A 26,514-nucleotide genomic window follows, 5' to 3' on the forward strand; every position below is an offset into this window, starting at 1 on the left:
TTTGTATATAGAGTGTTGAAGGGTTCATAGAACTTTAGGGGTAGATCGTAGTTAGAAAATGGAGGGAAAAAGTCCTGATAACTGTGTGTGCGAGAAATTAATATTGCCGGAGTTATGAACAACTATTTATTTTAATTAACCTAACCTAACAATTATATATTTTAATTAAAGCAAGTGAGTCATTCGCTGCACGGCCACACGTGAGATGCATTTCTGTCATTTCTTGCATAGGAGAAAATATATGTTTGTTTACATTATCGAGCAAGAGTGAAGAGACTTTTCTAGGGATTCCCTTAAAGCACGATACTTTCTTCGTCGACAAATGACAGACAGATTACATCAGAGAATACAAAAGCATCAGAAGCGAATGAGCCATTTGTTTTGTTTAAGATAAATAATTGTTCATAACTGCGGCAATATTAATTTTTCGATATTTATCAGGACATTTTTCTCCCATTTTGTGAATATTAAAATAAAAATTCATTCGACATTATATCTTAATTGTTGCCACTAGATAGCGATAAATTACACAGCAGTGTCCTGCTAGAATTTATAATGTTCATAAATATCTTAGACCATTTGTGCTGAAACAAGAAAAGTTTCTTTTACAGTTAAAGATTATTATCTTTCCTTTCAAAAATTACATATGATTTAAAACTGTTTTACACACAATGCTACAAATTTTTGCCAAATATTTATAGTTCGTGTGTACTTCAAAAAACGATAAAAAAATTATGCATGAAAATTCACTCGTCCTAGGTAATAGGAGGTAACAAAAAACCCTAGAGTTCACGGGTTGAGGTTCTGAATTCTTTTTTTAAACACCTTCCACTACAATTCTGATCGTCTTTTCGCGATGTACTTCGCTGGTAACAGTAAAACGTGAAAAATTCGATTGAATCTGAAGCGGTTTCTTTCTCGATATCACCGAGAGTATCAGTGAAACTACGGATTAGTTCCAGCCTTTGCCTTAACCATGCTTGCAGCAAAGCCTAAGTAGGCGAAAAATGCTGGAGCCTATCGTACTTATCGGCAAGCACGTGGACTCGGCAAAGTTGACTCGCGTGTTGCAACCTTGTGCGCGCGCGCGCGCGCGTTTCTTCTTACGTTTTGTATCGTTCGGGATTAAAATCTGGTTGCGCGCTTTGTGCGTGATGCAGCGTTCGTTCTCCGTGACGTCTCGCCGCACAATTAATGCCCGGCGATTTGTACGCGCGCCCTGTTGTGCGTCTCGCGGCTTATTAAATCGATTCAGATTACGACGCGAGGCGTCGAGATTAACAGCTCCGGAGCACGAGAAAATTCCTGACGCAGTGGAATGCTAAAGTCACGCGAAATCATGCGATCGCAGAAGTGTGCGGCGCTTCGTTACTCATTTCTTTCGTCCTCTCTTCATCGAGTGTATGACCACGATCTTCCTGCCGGTCTTCCTGCCGTCAATGTCCGATGCGCGTGCGTGCGTGCGTGTGCATAAAAGTTGAAATTAAATATTAAAAAAAAAAAGAAATACTACCTTTTTGCCAACTCGACTCGTATTCCTTCGGGTGGAACGGGCCGCTCGAGGGCACGATAATTAATCACTTTTTCTTCCTGCGCTCGCAACTCCCCCGCCTCGTGCGAAACATTTTTGCACGTCGTCCGTAATAAACGCCACCCTCGTGGAGCGTTAACAAACCTCCGCGCAAATCGTCGAGTGTGAAATGTACGAGTTGCGCTCGCTCGTCGCTGAAGTCACGCCGAATCGTGCCGTCTATGTCGACACGAGTCAGCAGACCGGTAGATAACTCGCGCGCGAGCTTGCATCAAGCTCCTCTCTTCTGCCCGTCTCTTTCTCTCTCCTCTGTTTCCTTCGGACTTATCCTACCTCTCTGCGCCGTGTCTTTCTCTCTCCTCTGTTTCCTTCGGACTTATCCTACCTCTCTCTCTCTCTCTCTCTCTCTCTCTCTCTCTCTCTCTCTCGTTGTCTTTCCTCGTCGACGAGCACGGGCCTGCATCACGTCGAGAGTAAGAGCCGCGATCTCGTAATTATTACGTCGTGAAGGATGGGAAGTGACGCGATGATTACCGCGTTGCCAGAGCCTTCTTCAAGACCCGGACGCACTATTCTCTCTCGCCTCTTTCTTTCCTTTTCTTTATCTACCGTCCGAGGAGGTATCACTCGCGCGCGCGCGCGAGTACTCTGCGATTTGGTGACAACGCGCCGTCTCGCGTCGATGTGCGAGGCGCCGCGCTCCTTGCGAGAGGAACCAAGCGAGGCTCTCGCGATCCGCGGCTCTCGCCGAGCGGAGAAGCAAAAGTTATTTTCGCGCCGGTAAGCGAGGCTCGACTAGCGCGACGGAGACGCCTTTTGTCAGCGGCTTTCGTCCGCCAGCACTCATAACACGCGCGCGTTCGTGCAACATGGCGGCCGACGACCGGGCGAACTCGCGCGACATCACCGAGCGGGGCTGATCGTCGCCGCGGCCGGGAACAAAGCTCGAGCTCGATCGGGGGAGATAAGATGCAACGATCGGACATTGATCTAATGCAGCCCCGGCCACCACCGGCCGGAAATACGCCGCTGACTGCCTCCACCTTGCGCAACACACGTAAGACACGAGAGGATCGACCTGTGGCGAATCATGTGGCGGTGTAAAAGTGCTGTCATAGTCCTGACAGGGTCAATTATCCCTACCATCGAGCGCCGCCATTCTCGACATTAATTGTCGAGAGCGGTATAACGTAGCCACGACATGCCGGCAGCGCGCGCGAGCGGGCGCCGCGATAAAAAGAAGAGCAGAAGAGACGAGGAGGAGTGTGTCCTCCTCCCTGCACGGTAGGATGCGTCCAACCGCCATTTTGGTGGCGGCTCAACAGAGGCGTAATAACTGCGGGAATTCATGGTAATGGTGATAATGCGTGCCCGGACGGGCCGCGGGGCCCGCGCGGGGCGGAAGAGAGAGAGAGAGAGAGAGAGAGAGAGAGAGCGCGAGAGAGAGAGAGAGCGCGAGAGAGAGAGAGAGAGAGAGAGCGAGGCGAGCCAAGGGGCCCCGTGAAGAGGCCCACCGGAGAAGTGGGGAGGCCCCGCGTGTCACGACGCGTTGAGAAACTTACGTACGCCTTCGCCCGGTACCTTTCGTGCGTACGTGCGAACACCGATCCCGAAGAGGAGAACCATGGGAGCGGGACCGACGTGTTTCTGATTGGTCGGAGCGCGTCGACCGGATGCGGAGGTCGGCCTACGGTCGGGGGGGAAGCATTCGAATTATCCCTTACAGTTTACACGTTAGCGAAGGGGAGCGTAGGGAGGGCCGTCGCCGTCACCGTCGCCGTCGCCGTCGCGAGGCCTCCGCTCGCGTTTCGCTCGAAACCGCTCTCGACTAGCGACGAGCTCGATCGCTATGCAACAGCGCCGCTACGACATTGCGCGGCATGCGCTCACGACTCGAGGATCGACGAGACGAAGGAGGTGTCGACGCGGATATTCGCGTTCGATTCATTTCGCGCCGATAATGAAGCCTGTCACGGACGACAGACGCGGCAAGAAGTGCAATGGCCCGCCCGCCCTGGCGCGTCATGCTCGCATTATTTATCATTACGGTTAATGAACGTGCTTAAGACGATCTTACATGGTGCGCTCTTAATAACGATCTCCCTCGCGATCGCCTTGATGTCCATCCTGCGGTCTAACCGTTGATTTCGGGCGATTCAGACTAATGGAAATGCTCGCGAAATGATGCTTCCTGCGCACGACGAGGAAGAAGACGAGAAATCAAGATCCTGCCTGGGATGATCTCGTTACGAGGCCGAGTCGTCGTCTGTCGTCCGTCGGTTCCTGCCGTAATTTTACCGCCAGCGTAATCGGCTTTGAGATTGCCTCGCATTAAAATTCACGATACTTTACGCCTGGTGTATAAAAAATAATAATTTCTCTCTTCCTCTCAGCGAAAATGATGGCGTGAATGAAGTCCGGACGAATTTTACGGGGGGTGGTTCGCGCGCGGGTAACAAAGCAGAGACTCGTCGCATCGTCACAATGGATCTCGTCGACGTCGACGTTCGAGATGGATCCGACCGAATCCCGAAGCACGAAGCATTAGACTGGAAAAGCTGTTTGACGAACAAACACGTTGCAAACACGGTTGAGTGTGTGTGCACGAGGAATAAGCCGCTTCTGGTGTGGACAGACGCACGGCTCGTCCGAGGCGACCACTCGTCGCCGTCATTCGAGAACTTTGAGCTCAAGTGATGACAAGAAAAACCGACGACGGGCCGTAGCCGTGACGAGTGACGAATACGACGTCGTGCCGCTACTTCACCCCGACAATGTAAAAATATTTCCCTCCCTTCGATGGCACTCTTGTACGCGTGCCCGATGAGAGAAAGTGCCTCTCTCTCTCTCTCTCTCTCTCTCTCTCTCTCTCTCACTCAGCGTGTCCTGGACTAATTCGAGCCTTCGAGCGAAATCGTGGGAAGGAAGATTTGTAAGCTGACGATTAGACGGTTAGAAACGTAAGAGACTGACCGGAGCCATCCAGCGAGAACCTGTCGTGCTTCCATGCCCAGGAACACAGGTCGCAGGTGGTGAGTCCGTCGGTGGTGATGGCGTCCTCGGGCACATAAGGTGGCCTGGGCGGCGGCGGTACGAAGCTCCCGATAACAGCCCACAAGGAATCGACGTCGTTGCTGACGCTCGTGTAGTACAGCCAGTCCTCCTCGGCGACACCGGCGAACCAGTCGACATCGTTCACGCTAGGATGGACCGTGTTCGTGCTCGTCGCGGTTGTACTAGTGAGCGTGACCTGAAAAAAATGAAAGAACAGTCTCGGTCAGCTTGGAGCTCGTACAAAATATCGCTGCTCTCTTTCTCATCTCGATTCTAAATACAATTATACGAAACGTGTAGTTTCCGTGCGCGAGGAAACTCTAACGAATTCTTTGTAGACAAAGACGACTCGCCGCACACAATCCGTTGCGATGAGTGGCGCATATCTTACTAGCCTGTACTACGTTCTCTCTCTCTCTCTCTCTCTCTCTCTCTCTTTGCTCCACAGCAGAGCAGAGTCGAGTAAAGACTGGCTTAATGGAAGTCTCATGGCGTTCCATCAGCAGAGACGTGAAGAAAAAAAGTCCAGTCGAACGCATCAAGTCTGCCGCGGGGCTGTGGCGTATGTTTCAGGAAATGGCGAGGCAAACAGAGACATTAAGATCGAAAGAGCGAGGGACACACAGTCCTCGTCTTGAAACAGTGGGACGAAGCGGGCCTTCGCAAAGAGATCCCCGAGGTCCTAACTCCTACGACAAACACGGACGACGGTGCGCGGGCGGTAGCAAACAAACGCGCTCTCCTTCCCCCCCCCCTCCCCGCCGCCCCTGAAGGGGAGCTAGATCGTCCCCTCCGTCCTTTCTGTACACGAGTTTAATGAACAGGGGGGAAGGAACTCGATAAACAGTGACGAGGCGTTCATCAGTGCAGTGAGTCACCCGAATCATCTAAGCGCGTCCTTGAGAACGCTGGCCGCCGCGTAATTGAGGTGGCGCGTAGGAGATGACGGTGTCTTGTTCGCGCGAACGGGTGGGAGGGGAGGGGGAGGGAGATTGATTCGGAGGACGCAGGCTGGCATCCGACGCGACGCGACGCGACGCGACGCGACGGTGCCTCCAATATGGAAATTGCATTCAGCACCGAGACCGGAGAGATCGGATGACGATGAGATATTAAGAGCGAGCGCGGAGCTGCGGAGGTGAGAGACGCTTGAGAAACGTTGATCTATACACAAGACGTGAAATCGCTATTAAGTGCGATCTATCGGAAGCGCCATTGAGCGCCGTTCAATATTCGTGTCCGGTCATCGCGGCCCAGAGGGTTAAGGAGATTGAGAGGCGCAGAAACAATGCCGCGCGCGCGCGCGCGTTCCTCTCCATTGAATTCCATCAGTCTCGGATCTGGTCTCTCGAGCGATCGAACGAAATAACCTCTCCGGCGACGGCTACGGCGACGGCGAGATCGATCCGAGCGGTCGCGCGCCCGCGGTGGTTCTTCGCGTCTCGGAAGGCCGCGTCGCCGCGGTAGAAAGGCCGGCCCTGGACGGGGCCGGTTGCGTATCATCGGCGGGATCGAGAGTCACTGTGTTTATTCTCCTCCCCGTTCTTTGTCGTGGTTTTTCCACGGCGGTGAGGTGATCGCGCTGGAGATTCGACTGCAGGTACGCGACGTGCGTCCTTGTTCCTCCTCCCGTTCTCCTCCTCCCCCGGCCGGAGGGGGTGGGGTGTTGCTTTTGTGCGGAGCGCAGGAGACTCGTGGTCGGGATTATGGATAGGACCCGAGGAGAAGCGCCGAGGCCCTCCGCTCGGCGCACAATGGCACGCATTGATCGGCTTAATTACCGTGATATCGGCGTAATTAAAGCCCCGTTGTGTTGGGGGCCCTTTCTACGAAGGCGTCGAAGAAACCCGTGACTTGACTCCCGGCGTCAGGATTCTCTTATTCCCCCTTAGCCCCGTTGCCTCTCCACCGCACACGATTCTCGTCAAGGCCCCTCTGTCACTTCGCCGCGTTCCTCGGCAACGCTTTGTTAATAAGCCATTATACGGCCGGTGACGCACGTTCGACGGTTCGTCGAGATGCGCGCGCGGGAAGCTTTTAGCTTAAGAAACGCGACTCCGGCTGTGCGGAGCAATTACGAGCGGCGCGCGCACACACAGAGACATCCGGCTGTGGAAACGATTTTACAGATATTTTCCAGTCTGTTACATCGCGATTTGTCATTGACGGCGGGAGAGGAACGACGATTGCGCGATGGTGAAACGGCGCGCTGGTGAAACGAGAGAAAAGAAAGATCCCTCCAAGTTTCCTTCTTTCATTTTCATCCGGCAGATAACGGCCAAGCCGGTAGGGATGCCGATTTTTTCTCAAACGGATTTTCGATTTGAAGATCGATTCGAATCACGAAGAAAAAATCGATCTTTAAAAAATCGGTTTGTAAAGAATCGATTTCAGAAAATCGATTTGAATCGGTATGCGTTGAACCACTCATTAAAGTATACTATCTGTCAAATCTCTACACTCTAAAGTAGACCTCGTGCAATTCATATAAAGTTTAATATGAATTAAAGAAATTGAACAGATGTGGTACTCTTTTGGTTGTGTTGTGTTGTGTGTGGCCACAACAAGATAGAGAAAGATCTTTAAATCTTTATGCTAAGGATTTAATTAGTTCGATTAAACGTCAATCGAAGGTTTTTAAATGTTATTAAATAAAAAATCACGTTTACTATTATATACATATATACATATGTATACAATGTATACTAATATATAGAGTGGCTGTTCCGCTGAAAATTTTCGCCCATGGGACATCGGCCTAAAGGCAACGTGATGCGCATCGTGCGGCCATTAAGTGAGTTCAAATATTACAACTACGAAGAATTAAAGAAAAAACTATATTACTAGTAGAAACTGAAAAAAAGAAAGTGTTGGTGAGATTTTCAGAATTTACATCATCGATTCTTGAATCGATTCAGTTCCGGAAAATCGAGTTGAAATCCATCTTTTAGGCTCCGATTAATCGATCTTCGATTAAATCGATTGAAAATCGGCTTTAAAACAAGCCCTAGGCCAAGCGATAATGGCGGCATTCAGCAGACTCAACAGTTGGACAACATTACTAGATTTTCCACTGAATCTCGCTCCTGATTGGTAAATACTTCTGGGTCTATGGAGAATCTAACAGAATGCTCCAATCACTGACAATAATCACTAAGCGCTCTCTGATCACTTTGTTCTGCTGAACGCGGCCAATGATGACACCCGCTGTACGTACGAAAATTGCGAACAGTTGCGTATCGCCGCCGCGCAACGTCGCGGCGCCATGCTGTTGGTGCAAAAAACAAGCGACAGTTGTTGGCGCGTTCGACGTTTTCGCGACGTTTCCGCGGCGATACAAATTTTTCGTGTGAAATTACATGACCGAGGGCGTGCTCGCGACATCCCCGGGCTCAACCGGGGTCGAGGTCAAGATCATCGCGTCGCCTTCCCGAGCAAGATAGACGGAAGTGTCCTCCTCGAAGCCAGCCGCCACGGCCGAGGCTAACTTTTCCGAATCTGCGACCGCCTCGAGAGAGGTTAGTAACGCCTCGCATTCGCATTCGCGAGAGATGTACTCTAGTAGCACATATTGTGTTGGGCCAATATTGGCTACAAATTGAGCCCCCAATATTGGCCAATATGTAAGTCAATATTGGTATAACAATGCTATGCAATATTGGCGATATCTTGTAATTTAATGTCTAACCAATATTAGCTGCACATTGGGATACATTGGGCCAATGTAACCCAAATGTAAGTTAATATTGACATAACGATGCTACGTAATATTGGCGATATATTGTAATTTAATATCTAACCAATATTGGCTGTATATTGGGATACATCGGGCCAATGTAACCCTAATTTATGTCACCGTGGCCAATGTAACACCAATATAACGCCAGTTGATGAAGTGTGCATCGACAACGCTTACGGCCGTTACAACAATACTCTGCTCTACGGCATGCTTACACAATCATTCGCGCTCGTATTAGCCAATTAAAGGCGTATAAAAATGCGGCTCGCGATTGATTTGCGACTAGTCGCTATCGCCTTAACAAGAGCCAATCTAAAGCACCGACGCGGCTCCGCTAGCCATTACCTTCTGATCTCATCAGCGGTGCTCGTTATATTCGGAGAAAACATCTCGTTATAATTACGAGGCGTTGGCGTTTACGAGCGAAGGGGATGAAGTATCCTGTACCTGTTAACCTTAACATCCTCTTCGGCGGCGTTGTCGCTTCCCGTGCGAACGACCGACGCGTGAGGTTATTGTAAGATTCGTTAACTCGACGAGCGATTGCCGACTGCGTCGGCTTTGTGTTTTAACCTAACCTAACCTAACCTAACCTAACCTAGAACCTAGAACATAACGCGCGTCATATTCTACGCGTAAACTTGTCTCTCTCTCTCTCTCTCTCTCTCGACACATCCTCACTGAAAGTTCATTAGTTGAGTGCCGATGAAATTATCGACTCGATTCAAGTGTTTTCAAATATTATGATGTCGCTCTAGAAAATAATGAAAGGTTTTTGTTAACATTGACTTGAATGTTATATGTTGATTTATTTAGACCGGCCTCTGGCATTCCCGACCAACGTTGCTCTCTATTTATTTTTTTCTTTTTAACAAATACGAGGACTCGTGGATCGGGCAAGACAACGCTCGGCCGGCGAGATACGAATAACGTCGCGATCGGTCAACGAGAAAGTTAATAACGTACGAAAATATTCGCAGACACGTTCGCGATGAAACGTAACTTTCGTTTGACGGGAGCGCGGACGTGTTCGCGACATCTCGCAAAAGAATACGAGAAGCGTCGCTTATCGCGCGAACTCAAAGGCGCCGACGAGCGAAACGATAGGTCTTCCCCCCGAATTTCCATACCGAAGTGGGTCTAAAATTCCTCCGATGCGATGCTCCGATTCACACCGTCCGCGCGTCCCTTTCACGTCCGCCGATGTCTGGCATTCCTCGTCTCTCATCGGTCCGCCTCGAATATATCTTAGAGCTCGCAGCGCGGAATTCGCGCCCCGGCTCTATCCGGCCGCCGCCGTTCGGCGTGTTTCGTCGAACCGCACGCATTTGCAATTCTGACATATTTGGCGGTGAGCTGAGGTATATAACGCGGCTCACACGCTATTCGCAGGCGGATCTCCGCGGCCGCGCGCGGCGGGGCGGGGCGGGGCAGAGTGAAAAAGACAAAAGGGTGAGACGGAGCCCTGGGCTCGAGCTGCGACGCGGGGACGTCGGAATACCAAACAATTCCCGGAAAGATCGTACAGGTCCATCTCGTGTCTCGCTTCTTTCACCCGCGATCTGCTTCTCTTCCTTCGTCTTTGTCGTCGTCGACAACGACGTCGTGTCGCCGCGATCCCTTCGTGGCCCCGTGAATTTTCTTGGCGCAGGAGGAAGGGAACGCGCGTCTTGTCGTTCCCCTCCTGCCTCTCCTCGCTGCTCCTCTCCCTTCTGCCCCGCCAAGTTTGAGGGATCGTTAAGGATGGGTTCGAGGGCCAGGGCCGTATATAACGGATAATTGACAGCCGCGTCGGGGCCGCCGTTTGCTTTGCATGGACATTGAATCCGCGCGGATCGGCGGCAGCGGATGGACGTGCGCGGCCGAAAGGAGACGAAAGGCGGCGCGACGTGAGGCCACGAAATTCGACCGATCGACCGGCCGAACGAACGAACGAACGAAACTGCGAGAAGAGAGCGTGAGACGTGACGTGCGGTCTCGGGAGGAAACGAACGGGCAAGTGCATGCTGCTCGTTTGGCGGACTCGTAAATTCGTCAATTTCTCGATGGTCGGCAATGCACAGACGCGAGCGAGCAAGCGCGACGCGACGCTCTCCCCGAGAAGCGAGAGCGGCATACGCAACCGCGGTATCGAACGCGTACCTCGTTAAAGCTTTCTAGCCAGAACCGCAAGAATACGAGTCTCGAGAATTTCAAGCGTCGCTCGGACTCACAGTGGGCCAGAAGTGGTCCACTGTGGTCGGCGAAAATTCAATTTCTTCAACTTACATGAAATCAAACATATATGATATTATATATTTACATACACTTTCCTACACTAAATGCTGAAATATTGTTTCTTTATGTTAATTGGTACTGCTTGTGGAAGGACGTGAATGTAAAAACTATATTTGCAAACTTAAACGTTCTATGACTTTCGTACACCCTTTGCTATGAATCTTATCTTATCAGATGTTATAGCAGTACATTTATATTTTTAAATTGAACAAATAAAGTTATTTTTATCAATACAGGAAATTCTTCTTGGTACATTGACTTTGTTTCGTCTGATAAAGCTAATAGTTTCGAATCTTATAGTACACTTGTTCAATTTCAAATGAAACCTTCTCTGAGCTTCCGCTCAGCGCCTCAGCGAATATGCGCCTTTTTGCGCCTTTTGATTACAATACAAAAGAGAGAAATCATATATTTGATACTATAAGTTGCACTTACTCGGATACATGATAAGATGGGAAATCCTAAAAACTATCGAGAATTCGAGATTTTGTCAAATTTGTTTTTTCAAACTGATAAGAATAGTGTTTCGTAGTTGCCGATTTTGAATTCATTCATCGCAGTGCGATGTCACATCTCAAGATATCTTAAGCTCATATTCTCTTTTACGTGAGTCTAGTAGAGAGAGGATTACAATAGAACACTTACACTTACTAACTAATTCATGTTTTATGTTTCATCATTTCTTTTGTGTTATTGTATTACATATATACATTATATGTCAGTTTACCATCTTTTACTTTATTCTAAGAAAATGAAATTCAGCAAACGAGAGATTCTTGAGTTGCTTTCAAAATCATCAGACATAGATGTAGTCCTCATATACATTTATTATTGTTTACATTGTTTATAGACAATTTTGCAAATTAATAATAATGATAATAATAATAATACTGAATCTTCCATGTTGAATTAAAAAATTTTTACTTCAGCAAAGTCGAAATAATCGTCCGCCATATTGGATTAACTATTTTTTGGATTTTGCAATATTTAATACAGATTCGTACAAATTAGCATCCTCAAAATATATGTCCAAAATATCCCTATATGCTGCTACGTTTGGAGTATATCCAATAACTTTTTTTAAATAATCTTTCGCCACATTGGATTCGCCATTTGGAATTTTGAGATTTTGACTTTAAAATTGGAATCAACAACCTAAAAAACCATATATAAGCATAATTCCAATTTATTTTTATACATTTTAATGGGTTTGGCCACGACTTTTGGCCACGAAACCGAGTCTCCTTTGGCCCACTGTGGGACTTGCTAAAAGTCGCGGAGGCATTTTCGATGTGACGCACTGATTACGCCGGCGGAACGTTTCGCAGCACGTGCTCGCGAGTGTCGGCCGACATTTAATTTCGTGAATTACGTCAGTCTCGAGTCATGTTAATGTTGAGAACAATGGGATTGCTGCGTACATGTGCGTGCGTAGGTCCCGACCTATCCTTCTCACCTCTATTCTTCTCCTTCATTCTCTCGCGCGGCCGCAATCTGCGTGCGACTAACCTATCGCTTAATCCGATGCATATTACGCGTGATGAAATTATATGAGAGTGTTATCTGTCTTAAATACAATGTAGCACTTACATATCATATTCCCTACCAAGCATTTCGATGGCGATAGCAACCAAACCGAAGATAAAATTACCGCGACGCAATCGAGATATTTTTTTATACATCCGTTTATATGAAAACTGATAATAAAATATATAGGGTGCGTAAAAAGTACCGGGTACGGCGAAATATTTCGAAAAGTAAGCATTTTAGAAGAAAATGTTTTGAGACAAAAGTTGTATGATTTCAAGGGGCACATCAAACAACTATATCATTTTGTTTACAAATGGCGTCACTTTCAAGATATTCACTGGTCATTACTTTTCTCAAAATGAAAACTCAATTTTTTATTATATTATCTTTTTCTACCAATTAATTTGAACAACTTTTGTGTTGAAACATTTTTTTATTGGCCTAATATTTTTCGAGATATTTAAGGAAAAGTGATTGACAACTTTTTCAATATTTAACTTACGATGTTTCGCTAACTCTATTTGTCGGAAGAGAAAGTGGTACCGGACTTTTTTACTCCATTTAGTCTCAAGAGAATATAATAATGTTACAATAGCGCCCTGACTTTTGTTAATTTGATGATTAGGAAATTTCCAAAGTTAACAAAAATAAAGGCACTATTGTAACAGCATATTTTATTATAAAAGATATTAGGCAAATAAAAGAATGCTTCAAATACAAACGAAAATTGTTCAAATTAGTTGGTGGAAAAAAGAATGATATAATAAAAAATTGGGATTTCCATTTAAGAAAACATCTGTAAATAAAATGATATAGTTGTTTTATGTCCCGCTCGAAATCATACAGCTCCTGTTCGAAATATTTTTTCCTAAAATGCTTAGTTTTCGAGATACTTTCGAGTTTTCGTCGTCCAAATACTTTTTATACACTCTGTATATCGCATACCGATTGAATTCTTACGAAATCGGCGTCATGCGTGACGCACGATATCAAAGCGAAAGTTGATGCACGTTCGCAGTTTGCGAGTTGACTCACGGTTGCTGGGAAAAAAAAAAGAAAACAAGAAAAACAAATAAAGGAAAGACGCGACGGTGCAAGGATGCAGGACATCCTTGCGGACGTAGCGCGAAAATGCGCGAAAACGCGCAAACGGTTACGCGAGTCGCAAGTGGAGCATATCCATAATGTCCGTGAAAGTACGAGGTCTCTCCCCCCCTTCTTTAAATTACCCCGCAAATCACTGGCGTCTCCCGCTGTTCGCCGTGCGTCGCGACCCCACGCGTGCGGCGCGATGCACGCAACGGCAGGCAACTCCCGCGCGCATTAAGACAACTAATGAACTTCTCAGAGCATATCTCAGTCGGCCGTGCATTTTTCTTCGATACGTTCCGCGTCGTTACGGAGGACCGACGGCGATGATGATTTTCACACCCGAGCGACTTTTTATCGAATCGCGTCCGACGCGCGTCTGAGAGAGCTGCGCGCCTGCACGCACGCGCATGCGCGATGGAGAATATTAACGCTCGTGATTACGCCGAGACGCGACGCACCCTTAATGTTTATCCTCTTCTCCCTCCCCCTCCTCCTCGCCGTCGCGCTCTCTCTCTCTCTCTCACTCACGCGCCGGTAAAATACGAGTTACGAAGGCCGCTTAATCAAACGCCTTTATTGCGTGTATGCGTCACGTCGTGTTTGATTTCTCTCGGTTATTTATAACGACGACGACGACGACGACGACGATGATGCTAAGATGGAAGACATGCGCGCCGCGCGTGCATGCACGCATTCGGAAACTTGTAACTTCGTTGCCGGATACGCACGTCGCACTTGACACACGGTCGGACGCGTGTCTTCGGAATTCCGTCCGGCGATCAAAAGGCTTAGGAAGGTCGCGCGCGCAAATAAATAGTCCCGCTTGGGAGGGACAAGACGGAAACCCCGAAACGGAAATCGGCCGATCGATCGTTCGCCAGACGGCAAACAGGATCTGCGGCTTGCCTTTGACTCGGGAGCGTACGTCCGCGCTTTTTCGAGCCCGCGTCCTATCCGAGTTTGCCGAGTCTCTCGAGGGGCCTTCCCCCCTCGACCCCCCGACTCGCCGCAGCGGCTCTCGAGCGGGGAACTCGTCGTCCCATTTAGCTTATGTATCGGTATGGGGACGAGATAAAATCCGGTGGCGGATTAGCCCCGGTAATGGCATCGATGCCAGAACCAAGTCGGTGGACCGGCCTGATGTCATAATATTATGCTACGCGCTGATGTAGCGGCGGTCGTGTGACGCGCGACGACCTCCCCCTTCGCCGGGCGGACAATGTTGGCGTAGCTGAAAAGCGACGTGTCCGGTAGCGAATCAAGCGCCATTCGAGTCGGCGGCATCGAGCTTTCGTCGCTGCGAGAGAGATGGGTCGGGGAGATTCCCTCTCTCCTCCTGTTGCCTCTCCTTGCGATCGAGGGGAAATGATTCGCTTCTCAAGCGCACTTCTCATTCCGCTAACGAGACGTACGATCGCGTGTACTTTGTAGACAAGAAGAAGAAGGAGGAGGAGGAGGAGGAGGAGGAGGAGGAGGAGAAATGGAATATCGATCCACATTGTGCGAGGGCAACAGCCCCGAGCGGGCGGAAGGAACGAAGGCGCACGCGAATCCGGAAGAACGCTGTCCCATAAATTTTCTGGGAGAGCGAGCACGCACACAAACACACACACACACACACACACAGGCCTCGCCGATAATGAGTTAACGTGGGATCGCGGATCTCGTTTATCTTCGTCCTCTCTGCGAAGCTCTCTCTCTCGCGCGCGCGCGCGCGCGCCCGCGATCGAACTTGATGAACATTCTATGACTTATCTTCGTCCATCTGAAGCCGTATCGCAGAGGGAAGAGAAATAGCGAGCTAGAGGAAACAACGATGCCGAGGTGCACGGGGAAGGGATGAAGCGGAAAGGTACGCGCGCGAGAGAGAGAGAGAGAGAGAGAGCGCATAGTAGACACACGGCGACTACTTTGTCCGTCTGTACGCGTTGAATCATCCGGTCGGTTTCCTTTCACGAGTCGATGGCAGCCGTTCCCGCATCAAGGCCTGTGGTCTCCTCCGAGCAAGCATAATGACTCAATCCACGATCCACCTTGCCCCCACCCTTGCCGGCCACGAGAGTCTCTCTCTCTCTCTTTTCTCCAACTTCCCCTCCTCATCCACCTCGTCTGCCTACCTTTCTCTCTTTATCTCGCGAAAATTGCACGTCCGTCCGTGTCGGTCTCGAGAACAGTCTCGACCCCGAAGACAAGAGATCTGCGGTTTTTCTCGTGACCGTCTGATTTACACAGTTTCGCCCCGCTCCTCCCGCCGCGCTGTGTTTTTTGCGCCACCCTGCGTAACTTCTCTTTATCTTCTTCTTCCTCGCCTTCTTCGGCTTCTTCTCCGCGACCGTGCACCTTCGTAAAGTCCACTTCAGCAGCGCTACTTGCGCGTTCGCGTGACGCGCCCGCCGCGCCGTTCGTAAATGTCGAACGATCCCTTCGGTGATTACAGCTTCCGATCGTGAAACCCGCTGCGACGGGGAGCTAGAAACGGCGACGGACATCCCCGAAGGACTAAGCCGCGTCAAGTAGGTGCTGCCTGATTAGCCAGCGGCTGCACTTTGTGCGAGAGGCGGGGTGGGACGAAAAATGACCGGCTGTCCGGATGAAGACGTGAAACCGAAGCGTTTTCGCAGCTCTCCAGGCGACTACTTCTGCCGAGGTGCAGCCGCGTTCGAGGCTCGGGATCCGTCGACGGGAGATTACGCAGATCGGCCGTCGAAGAACCGAAGCCGGAGGAGGTAGTCTTTCCAGCGTTTTCGCTGGAAACGATAGAATTCCACGGCGGCCGGTGACAAATTGATTTACGCGCGGACGCGCTCGCTGGAATGCAGAATGTATCGTATTCATCGGAGAAGCCGCGCGCGCGCGCGCACGCTTTTAATTTCCGCCGCGCGCGGTATCTCACCGATTAGGAGATAGCCTGCGATATACACGTGCACGCGCGTGCACCGCGACGCGGTGTATATCATGCGAAGGTTAAGGTCGCGCGGCGGTGTAGCGCAGCTGGCACAGCTAGGAGCGCCGGCAATCCGACGATCTCGCCCGCGTCTCGAGGCATTCGAGTAACGATTGCTGTACGCGCGCGCGCGCGCGAGTCGTATTGGCGAGATGCGCGCGAGATTGCTACCGAGCTGCAAATAATTGCAGCACGACACACGAGTCCTGGACTCGCTGCGAGACGAGTCGCGTCGAGGCGCGGATAAAATCGCGCGAGTCGGGATTTTCGAAGCGTCGCGCGCGCGCGATATCTCTCCCTCTGGCCGCGCGTCCTCACACAGCGCGCTTTCGCGGCGACCGGCACAATAAGGAGCGATTCGCTCCGAGCGAGAGGGTTTGCCACGCATCTCTCGGCGTTGCATTATATTTCCCGTGTCTTATAATCGTTACTAACAAGCGCGCTCGGAGCGCGTGTTTCACTTGGCGGGCCCGCGCGCGAACAATGGCCGCGCGCACAGCAACGCTCCCACACGTGGCTCGGAAGCTCCTTTCGGATAATTTTATATTTATATTGCGCGGGAATATCCGTCTCTCTCCTCGTGCTCTCTCGGCTCAATGGCCACTTAATTGAGCGTAGGCTCGATCGAAGCGCCCGGGCCGGGCGGGGCCAGATGACGTTCTTTGGTTGAAAATTCTCTAGAGACCTGAATTTCCAACCGATCATCGATACACCAATGGATGAGGTTGATCCTGAATAAATTCCGAAGAGATCTGTCTTGCCAAAATTTTGAGAAAAAATTTTTTTTTCTCGAATTACTAGCCCCAAAAGAGGAAAAATTATCGCGTTAAACGCGAGGAACTTGTGAGGAACTCATTATTCGACACTTATTTCTATCTAACAGCGTATTCAGCGGATTGAAACTATGAAACCAATCAACAGACACCTCGAGATTTATCGATTTTGAACCAGAGGGACCCATTAATCCAAAATTCATATGCCCAAAATACAAAAACATCAAATATAGACCCGTTAAGCACAAAACCGAGGGATTTTAATCCTTAATTCTTTCTTAATGTGGGCTGAAATGATCAGCTTTGAAATTCTGAGTTTTCTAAAAGGTGATTATAAGTTGTGGGGTCTCGCATTTAGTATCCATAGACTCGAATCCATTGAGGTCGAACCTAAGACACTGTACTTTAACCCTTTAAGAATCCATAACTTAGTGAAAAAAGGAGATATTTTCGTTTTCTTTGTACCACTGTAAAAGTGAATTCTTCTTTTTCCAAAAAATGGTATATAGATTGCATGTAGATTCGGTTTAGTCTGTTTTTAGCTCAGTTTTAATGATAACATGTTTTGTCAACTTCCAAGTAGGCATAGTTAGCATTGTTACTGGCATCTAGAAGTGCACTATAAATGAATAAATAGATTGGTATCTGTTATAATTTTATACATTTGGAAGCTTTCTCAGATGCAAAATGTGAAATTAAAAGAATATAGACATTCAAAACGGCGAATCCAATATGGCGGACACGAAAATCAAGAAATCAACCTATTTTCATGAAACCTGGTTGAAACCTACAGTTTTTTATGCGGCGAAAAATAAAGGGACGATTGACTATCTAAATGGTGATTTATAAGATACACTCTTCTGAAATAGTAAGCTCGACGCTCTGAATGATAAACTTCATTCACAAATATAGTAAAGTTTCAGCTCAAAAATGTCAAGCTGACTATCAGAGTCACTAGGTGCGCAACTAAGTTTCCGGGTTTTTTTTTTTTATCAATGAAAAATGGAAAATTTCAAGAGAAATATAAAAAATGGTTTATTCAAAGTATCGTCCCTCGCTAGCTGCACATTTTTGCCATCTCTCTGGCATAACATGAATACCGTGACGATAAAACGACGCGTCTTTGGACCGAAACCATTCATCCAACCAATTTTGCACTTCTTCGAAATTGGCCAAGTGTTGCCCAGCCAAGCCATGCGCCATCGACCGGAACAAGTGATAATCGGAAGGGGCCAGGTCTGGCGAATACGGCGGGTGCGGTAGCAGATCCCATTTCAGCGTTTCGATGGTGTCCTGGACGAATGGAAGTGCGATGGCACGGAGCGTTGTCGTGTTGCGATATCACTCATTCGTGTCTCGTGTCCCATTCTGGCCGTTTTTCCAGCAATGCATGGTTCAAATTGATCAGTTGTTGTCGGTAGCGATGCCCATTGACAGTTTCGCCCGCTCATTCAGCAGCTCATAGTACACGATTCCTTTCTGGTCTCACCAAACGCAGAGTATTGTCTTCTTTCCGAAGCGATTTGACCGTGCCGTCGATGTTGATTTGGCTTCGCCAGGTGAAAGCCACGATTTTTTGCGTTTGGGATTCTCGAAATATATCCACTTCTCATCGCCAGTAACAATTCGATGCAGGAAACTCTTTCTTTCATGCCGCAAAAGCAAAATTTCGGAAGTGGCTCCTCGATTTTTCATCTGTCTCTCAGTCAACTCACGCGGCACCCATTTTCCTTCCTTATGAATTTTTCCCATGGCATGTAAGCGTTTGGAAATACCTTGGCGAGTCATGTTTAATGCCTCCGCAAGTTGATCTTGTGTTTGCGTATCATCTTCATCCAATAACGCTTGCAGATCGGCGTCCTCAATTGTTTTTGGTCTTCCGGAGCGCTTCTTGTCCTCAGTGTCGAAATCGCCACTTCTGAAGCGTTTAAACCAATCTTCACAGATAGTTTTCGATGGTGCATGTTCGCCGTAGGCCTCCCTCAAGCAAATGACGTGCTTCAGCTGCACTTTTTTCAAGTTAAAGCAGATAAACAAAGCTTCCCGCAAATGCTGTTTATTTGGCACAAAACTCGACATCTTCGTTTGTTAGAAACAATATTTTTGCGTTGCGATATGTGTTGGTATTACGACTGGGTTATTGTTAACAGATGTCCAAGCTATAAAAAAGCACAACTTCAGACATGTATGTCGACAGACATGTGTCGTTAGTGCCATCCATGTGTGAAACCCGGAAACTTAGTTGCGCACCTAGTATGTCGTATAGATTACTCTTCATTTTTCTCTGTATAGGTTGCTCATTTCGTATACGTTTTTAGAATCCAAGTCATATTTACCAATAAACAAAAAACGAACGATAAAAAAAAAACCGATATAAAATTCTGATACTTTTTCTGATTATCACTTTACTTATAGTCTCAGTTGAAAAAAACTCAAATCTAAAAAACACTTATAAAAAAGTCGGGCGCTAAAGGGCGTTAAACGATAAACTTTCGAGACAAATCCTAAACCCATGAACCCTGAACCGATAATTTTTTCAAAATTTCGGCTAGACGGATCTCTTTGGAATTTATTCAGGATCAACCTCATCCATTGGTGTTTCGATGATCGGTTGGAAATTCAGGTCTCTAGAGAATCTTGAGCCAAAAATTGTCATCTGGCTCCACTGTGCGTCGCGTCGCATCGCGAGCGGCGCGGAGCCGCGGCCGATTCTCTATCATCGTCTCGGAAATGCTGGCGTTCCGACGTTGACAGCGAACCGTTCCGAATGACTCTGCACTCTCGCCGCGGAGAATGCGCCGGCCGGAATCAGTCGAAGCGCCGGCTTCTCGAGCCACGCGCAACAACAACGATCTTCCGAATGCCAGGTGCTTCGCGTCGTGCAATTCAGCCGATAAAACTCCTCCCTTCGTCCCGAATCGCCTCGCTCCGCTTAATATGTCGCGTAACTTTGCCCACTGTTGTGTCCGCATTCTCGTCAGGTCTCTCCATTGCACTGTGTGCAATAATAATAATGCTTTTTTCCAACAATTTACATGGCGTTCATTTTCCGAGCTTCTGAATTTTTCCCCGTTTCATGCAGTCACTTTGAAACTGTAGCTTGGTCAACAACTGAGCCGTTCTGCAAGTTCTACGCGCGCGTTTCATTCAACGACAACGCCTACAAATTGTCGGCCTCAAGCTTTAGCATGGCGAACGATCCAGAGTGGCGAACGATCACGTCAGAATCACAGTCTTTGAAGCGACGAAACCAATGTTTGCACGTAATGTGGTACACAATATTTTTGCCCAAGAACAGAGCAAATGGATTCGCATGCTTTAGCAGCATTTTTTCCTTACTGGAATTTATATGCGAATGCAGTGTCGAATATATTAAAGTCTTCGTCGCTCATTGTTTCAATTGTTCTTTTTAAGGTTACGCGTATCAATGAATCACAGTATGAATGGCACAGTTAGAATGTTCAATACCAATCTTACAAAAACATACAAAAACGGTAGAGAGGGCAGGATATTTCAGTTCAAAATAATTATATTAGGCGGCGGAGGAAGAAGAACCAAAACTTTGGTATACACCCTTTAGTGAGAGAGCAAGCGAATATTTCGCTGCGGTAAGAATATTTTCGAGACGGAAAATTTTAGGTCCTCTGATCCTTCGAAAGCAATTGTTGACGCGAATGTTTGTGAGAGAGAATTTTCCGCAAGCTGACCTCGCGCTCAACAGAAGACTTCTAGTAGTCATCGCAGAATATTTTTCCGCGTGTACAAATCTCGGCGGCACTTACGGCCGCTCGATCGTTCCTGCATTTTACACATATACATACACGCACAGCGTGTATCGCAGCGTAGTCTACGCGACATATCTAAAAATGGCGCTCGTTGCCGGTGCATTTACGGTGCCCGTAAACGGACGGTTCCGTAGGGCACGTGGAACGACTCGCGTTTCCGAGCCCGTCGAGTCTCGGGCACAGCACCGCGGCCGACGCAGAAGAATGCTTAAAGACATCTTTATCCCATTCGGTGCGCGCGATAAGAATGGTCCGGGCTATTATTATGATTTCAATGCCGCGGACTGCCGATGCAAATCGAGATCGTGCAGCGCTCTCCCGCCTATCGGCACCACCGATCGGCACGGTGATTGATTCTTCGGTATTCATGCGGATCGACGTGGCGGCGGCGTGGCGCGCGATATCGTCGTCGTCATCGTGAAACTGCCGTCGTTCTGGCAACAGGAAGAAAGAGAGCAACGAAAGACTCTCTCGAGATACGCTCTCGCGTCTACATACATACATTCGTACATACATACATACATGTATACACAGAGCGTCGCGTCGGTGTGTTCGGTGCCATTCCAGTTTCCGGCGGTTTGCGATCGACCGCCACGACCGGTTCAAAGCTACCGATGCACTACCGGCCAGAGTTGGCCGGATAGTTTTGAGTCCGCCCCTTCGACGGCGGGGTTAGCCGAGCGAAACGTCATTTTTCAAGCGGCCGGAGCCGTTGCTCCGGAGGATCGCCGGCCGGCCGCTTGCGCGCTTGCGTTCGCATCGCGTCGGCTAAACGGTGAAATTGATTCGTGAAATATGGGATCAATGCGCGTGGAACATTTAGCAGCGCGTTTGCGGTCTTAATCAAAAGTTGCGCAACCCGTGGCCGCGCGCGGCTTCGATAAATAACAACCGTCAGTCGTGACTGCTCGATTGCTTTCGCTATCTGTAATTGATTCTTAACGCGCAGAACTCTTTTCAAAGTCGCTGCCGGGCAGGAGGGGAGAGAGAAGAAGAGCAATCGCCGGGTGTAATCTTTTGATTCTTCGATGGCAGTCCCACTCGCTCTCTCAATTCACCGACACGAGGCATCATCTCTCGGGAGGTTATCGCAGGATTCTCTCACGCGCAGAAGGAGCAGCTTTTTCGTCCGGAAGAAGCATTCTTCATTCAACAATTAATACAAGAGATTTTATCCCTTCTGTATTTCGCCGATTGCCTCGTATCATTGATCCCTATAGAGGCCTGTCATGGGTGAAATTTCACCCCATACGAATTTTTATCTTATTAAGAAACGTAACCGCTGAGAGAATATTAATTTTTTTTGCTACACAGTCTGTCCCAGATACGATGAGACTGGTTCCATCAAAGTTCTTAGCGCAGCGATATCTATGAGTGAATGATAGTAAGTGAATGTTCTATCCTTCATCTACTTAACCTCAAAATTTGAGCGAATTCGGTTGATATTTCACTGTGGTTTGACATTTTACGTAGAGTCACTTTGTGTACGTCGGTCGAAAAACCAACTTTTAAATTGGATAAAAGTGGTGCAGAAACGTACGAAACGCTAAAAAATGTGTACGGAGATGAATGCATGTCCCGTGCACAGGTTTTCCGTTGGTTTGGCCGATTCCGTGACGGTCGTGAGGACCTTGCAGACGATGACCGAGCACCGCCGCCAAAAACCACTCGCAATGCAGAAAACATCGAGAAAGTCAAAGAAATTCTTCGAAGCGACCGCTGTGTGTCTGTCCAGATGTTATCTGGGAGTTCTACAACGATTGTGGGCCAGAATTCGACGAGTTCGACCGGAATATCGAGAGCCAGGCAGTTGGTTTTTGTTGCACGATAATGCACCATCGCACAAAGCCATCATGGTGCGCGAATTCTTGACCAAAAAGGGCATCATTGTTATCGATCATCCACCGTATTCACCTGATTTGGCTCCGTGCGACTTCTGGCTATTTCCCAAACTGAAATCTCCGATGAAAGGCAATCGTTTCGATACCATCCCGGTCATCCAAAAGACTTCGACCGCCATACTAAAGGCCATTCCAGCCGATGAGTATAAAAAATGTTTCGAAAAATGTTTGTTGAACGTTTCCAGCGCTGTATTGACTCAGAAGGAGACTATTTTGAGTAAACAAGAATAAAAAATCAAAATAATAAACGCTTTGTATTTTTTTTAGACCAGTCTCATTGGATCTGGGACAGACTGTGTGTTTATTCACACTATCAGTGGCGACATTTTGTCATAAAATAGATTAAGATTCTCGCATATGTAAACATAAAAGCGCTCGCTGTAGACATAACAGCGAAAGTGATGTTTCGTGGTAGCTTTTAAGAGTTAAAACACCGTTCGTTCGCGTTTCTCTCATTTTCCTCGCGAACGATCCGCTTACGAGTGATGCTCTCATCCGCCGCCGAGCGCGAGTGTTGTATGAACTTGCCGGCGAATTTTTATAAACTGACTCGCAGAGCGGCCGTATCTCCACGCGATCGTCGTTAGAGTCCCCTCGAGCACATCGCGCACGGCCGCGCGTGCACGCGCGAGGAGAGAGGGCCTGCAGGAGGGGATCCGGTTCCTCGGCGCACCGCGTTCCGCACCGGCCGAGGCATTCTCTCTCTCTCTCTCTCTCTCTCTCTCCCCCCTCTCCCCCTCCCCCCCTCTCTCTCTCTCTCTCTCGCCGAAGCAGCCCGTTTCGTGCATCGACGACGGTGCCGGCTTAATAATGTCCCCGACGCGAAACCGTAACTTTGTACGACGGGTGCCGGATAAGAGCGAAGGATCGGGGCAGCGCGCGCGCGGCCAAATGCCGCGGGAAGCAAGGAGTAAGGAGCAAGGAGCCAGGAAGATCGAGTCGCGAACGAGAGAAAGAGGAACCTGTTATTTCGGCGGGCACGAAGCCGAGGCGAGATTACACGCTGTCACACACCGTTCGTCGCGAGCCGCTCTTTTCGGCCCCGTGGATCCTCTTCGAGCGAGGCGGCCTGGGTCCTCTCTCTCTCTCTCTCTCTCTTCCACCCGCAGCCTCGGGCTCTCCGTTTAAGAGGGATCGGAACGCGCGCGAGTGCGAGCGCCCAGCATCCGGACGTCTTATTCGCACGATTATCATTGTCCGTTGATGCGCGCCCTCTGCGCTCATCGCGCGGCTCGCTACGATGCGGCTTCGTCCGCGATACTTCCGTGTCTAAATGACCGCGGCAAGGGCTAGCCGGTGTAATGACGCGAGCGTTGACTCGAGCGTGTCCGGCCGAATACCGCGAGTTTCGGCAAATTGCGGGGTAACGCGCTGCGAATCTCGCTGGAGCCTCGGGACGGCAAATGATTCAATCCCCCAGGGATGGGTGATTGCGCGGTCGGCTCATGCTCGTTACTTTGCGCGCAAATGCCGTGCGCTTTTCCCCTTGCCCGTCTCTCTCTCTCTCCCTCTCTCTCTCTCTCTCTCTCTCTGCCTATCTCGGGGACTTTTGCGTTACACCGCGGACGAGCGATAATTGATTCGCGTTGTCTTGCACGACGCGCGTCTCTCGGGCGCGAGAGGATCCGAGATCCAAGCGCGAACACCTGGCGCCTTATCCGCTACACGTTTAATTCGCGCGATTATTATCGCGCCGGCGCTGTTGGTATCCGGCCGATCGCGTCGTACGAGCGAGCCTATCTCGCGCCGTGCGTACGGGGATTCGCATCCTGAAACCTGATAGACAGGCAGTATCCGTGGAATCGAACGCGGAAGACAGCGAGCAGCGTTCGCGGCGACTCGGACGATCATCGGCGGATCCGTAGATCGATTAACGCCGAGTGAAAATCACGGAGATCGGTGTCGATAGCAATGACGTGGCATGAATGGAGAAAATATTATAACTAACGCCCGCGGTGCGCCTCGCTTGCGCGCGAATTTGTTTACATCAAACAGATTCAAGCTGTTCAGTGAGAGAGATTTCTCAGATTTGCTTCTCTGAAGCTGGGTTACCCTACCCTGGGTTGTCGTCAGTGCGTGATTATTCGCGTATACTTTTGTTACTTGATTCGCAAACGCTTGAATATCGCAAGCGCAATGCATAGCGGAGTCAAAACTTTTACATAATTTTATCAATATTTGGTTAATATTCGCCTTTAGAGAAACACCTCGGAAAACGATTCTGGTTGTGACATATATCGTAAAAATCACACTCCTAAGTAATTTCCACCGTAAGAAAACCACCGTAGCATTTGTTTAAATAAAAATTATAAACAAAAAATAATGATAGGTATAAATGTGCAAAAATTGGACATTTATTATTGACATTTATTATTCCTTTACTTATGGTTAATTGACTTATTTAGTATTCACGAACAAACGTAACGAAACAATGAAAAAAATAATTATACTTAAGAGAATAGAAAAAATTAACACTTATTACTTGCTTTCATTAACTTCTCATCTTGCGTAGGGACCGCGTTAATCTTTTCAGTATCAATTTTTTTATTTTGTTTTAGTATATTGTAGACTCATCAATTTAGTAAGGCAAAGATTTAATAAGATTTAACAAGTATATTGTTCTACCATTTTCATCAAGTTAATAAAGCAAAGATTTAATAAGATTTAATAGGTATATTTTTTTCCTGTATATAAGATAGAACGTATCATGAATCATATGCAAAGGTATCAATATGCGCTTTATATACAGGGTTTCAAGAGGAAAGGTACATATTTCAGGAGGTTGCAGTATGGACCATTTTGAATAAAAAAGTTCATATTAACATGTGTGTCCAATTTTCAATAGGTGTGGAGTTACAGCCGTTTGACGTTTGAAGTAGCCGCGCACAGTTATAATGCGCGCGCAAGTGTGGAACAAAGAAAAAAAGGAGAGCTGAAAAGTGCACTGAAGTCGGTGGTGGGATTTTTGAAAATGTACTTTGAATTGCTGTGAATTATTCGATTGATTATGAATCACGAATTTCATCAGAAAGTTCTCCGTGTGGTCTTCACTCATGTTTATAGGGTTTTTGCATCAATAAAAGCACCAATAAGTTTTCTCTATTTTCAGCAGTAAGTTCCTCATGTGGTCTTCGTTAATTATTGTAAGTTTTTTGCAGAAATAAGTCATTTTTATACTCTTGTTCATTTGTGGCAGATTTCGTTGATGCTTAACATTCAAACGGCTGTAGCTCCACACCTGTCGAAAATTGAGCACATGTTAATCTGAACTTTTTTACTCAAAATGGTCCATACTACAACCTCCTGAAATATGTACGTTTCCTCCTTTTTTTTTTAAATGTTGCTTTTTCACTGACCGCCGGTTTTTGTACGATGGATTTGTTACTTAGGAGTATGATTTTTACAATATATGTCAAAATCAAAATCATTCTGAGGTGTTTCTCTAAAGGCGAATACTTACCTTACGAATATTTTTTAACATATTAATTTTAATAATTTTATTCATATTTTATTAATAACTTGAACTGTCCATCTTTACTTTCTAATGAACATTCTTTCCTATACAACTTTTGTTTGTATAATCTTATGTACTCTTATATACAGACAATTTCCTTTCCTTCTTTAATTTTGTACAAAAAGGCATATGTCCTCGTTAAAGAAGAAGAAGAAGAATAGATAAATTTGTCTCAATTACGGGGAGTTACACGAGGTACCGTATGAAATTGAAATGATGGTCCCTCCTTTCTCGGGCCAAACTTATCAGTTAATCGCGCCTGCTTCGGGGGGATTTAATCCGGAGAATTATCGCGTTTGTTAAAACGCGACGTCGAGGGATGCGACGGAGAAATTAATCAGATTACACGGCGGAAAACTATCGCGCATAACAGG

The 26,514-nt window shown here is 47.8% G+C and overlaps 1 protein-coding gene across 1 annotated transcript in view; it reads right to left on the reverse strand.

Moving 5' to 3' along the window:
* The window catches only part of LOC105185099 (uncharacterized), a 156,579-nt gene that overhangs the window by 53,921 nt on the left and 76,144 nt on the right, over nt 1–26,514 (reverse strand). The window contains exon 5 of the mRNA XM_025304921.1: nt 4,505–4,781. Within this exon, the coding sequence (XP_025160706.1) occupies nt 4,505–4,781 (277 nt within the window). The remainder of the gene's footprint in view (nt 1–4,504; nt 4,782–26,514) is intronic.

This window comes from Harpegnathos saltator, unplaced genomic scaffold (assembly GCF_003227715.2).
Source record: "Harpegnathos saltator strain DR-91 unplaced genomic scaffold, Hsal_v8.6 scaffold659, whole genome shotgun sequence".
Classification (NCBI taxonomy): domain Eukaryota; kingdom Metazoa; phylum Arthropoda; class Insecta; order Hymenoptera; family Formicidae; genus Harpegnathos; species Harpegnathos saltator.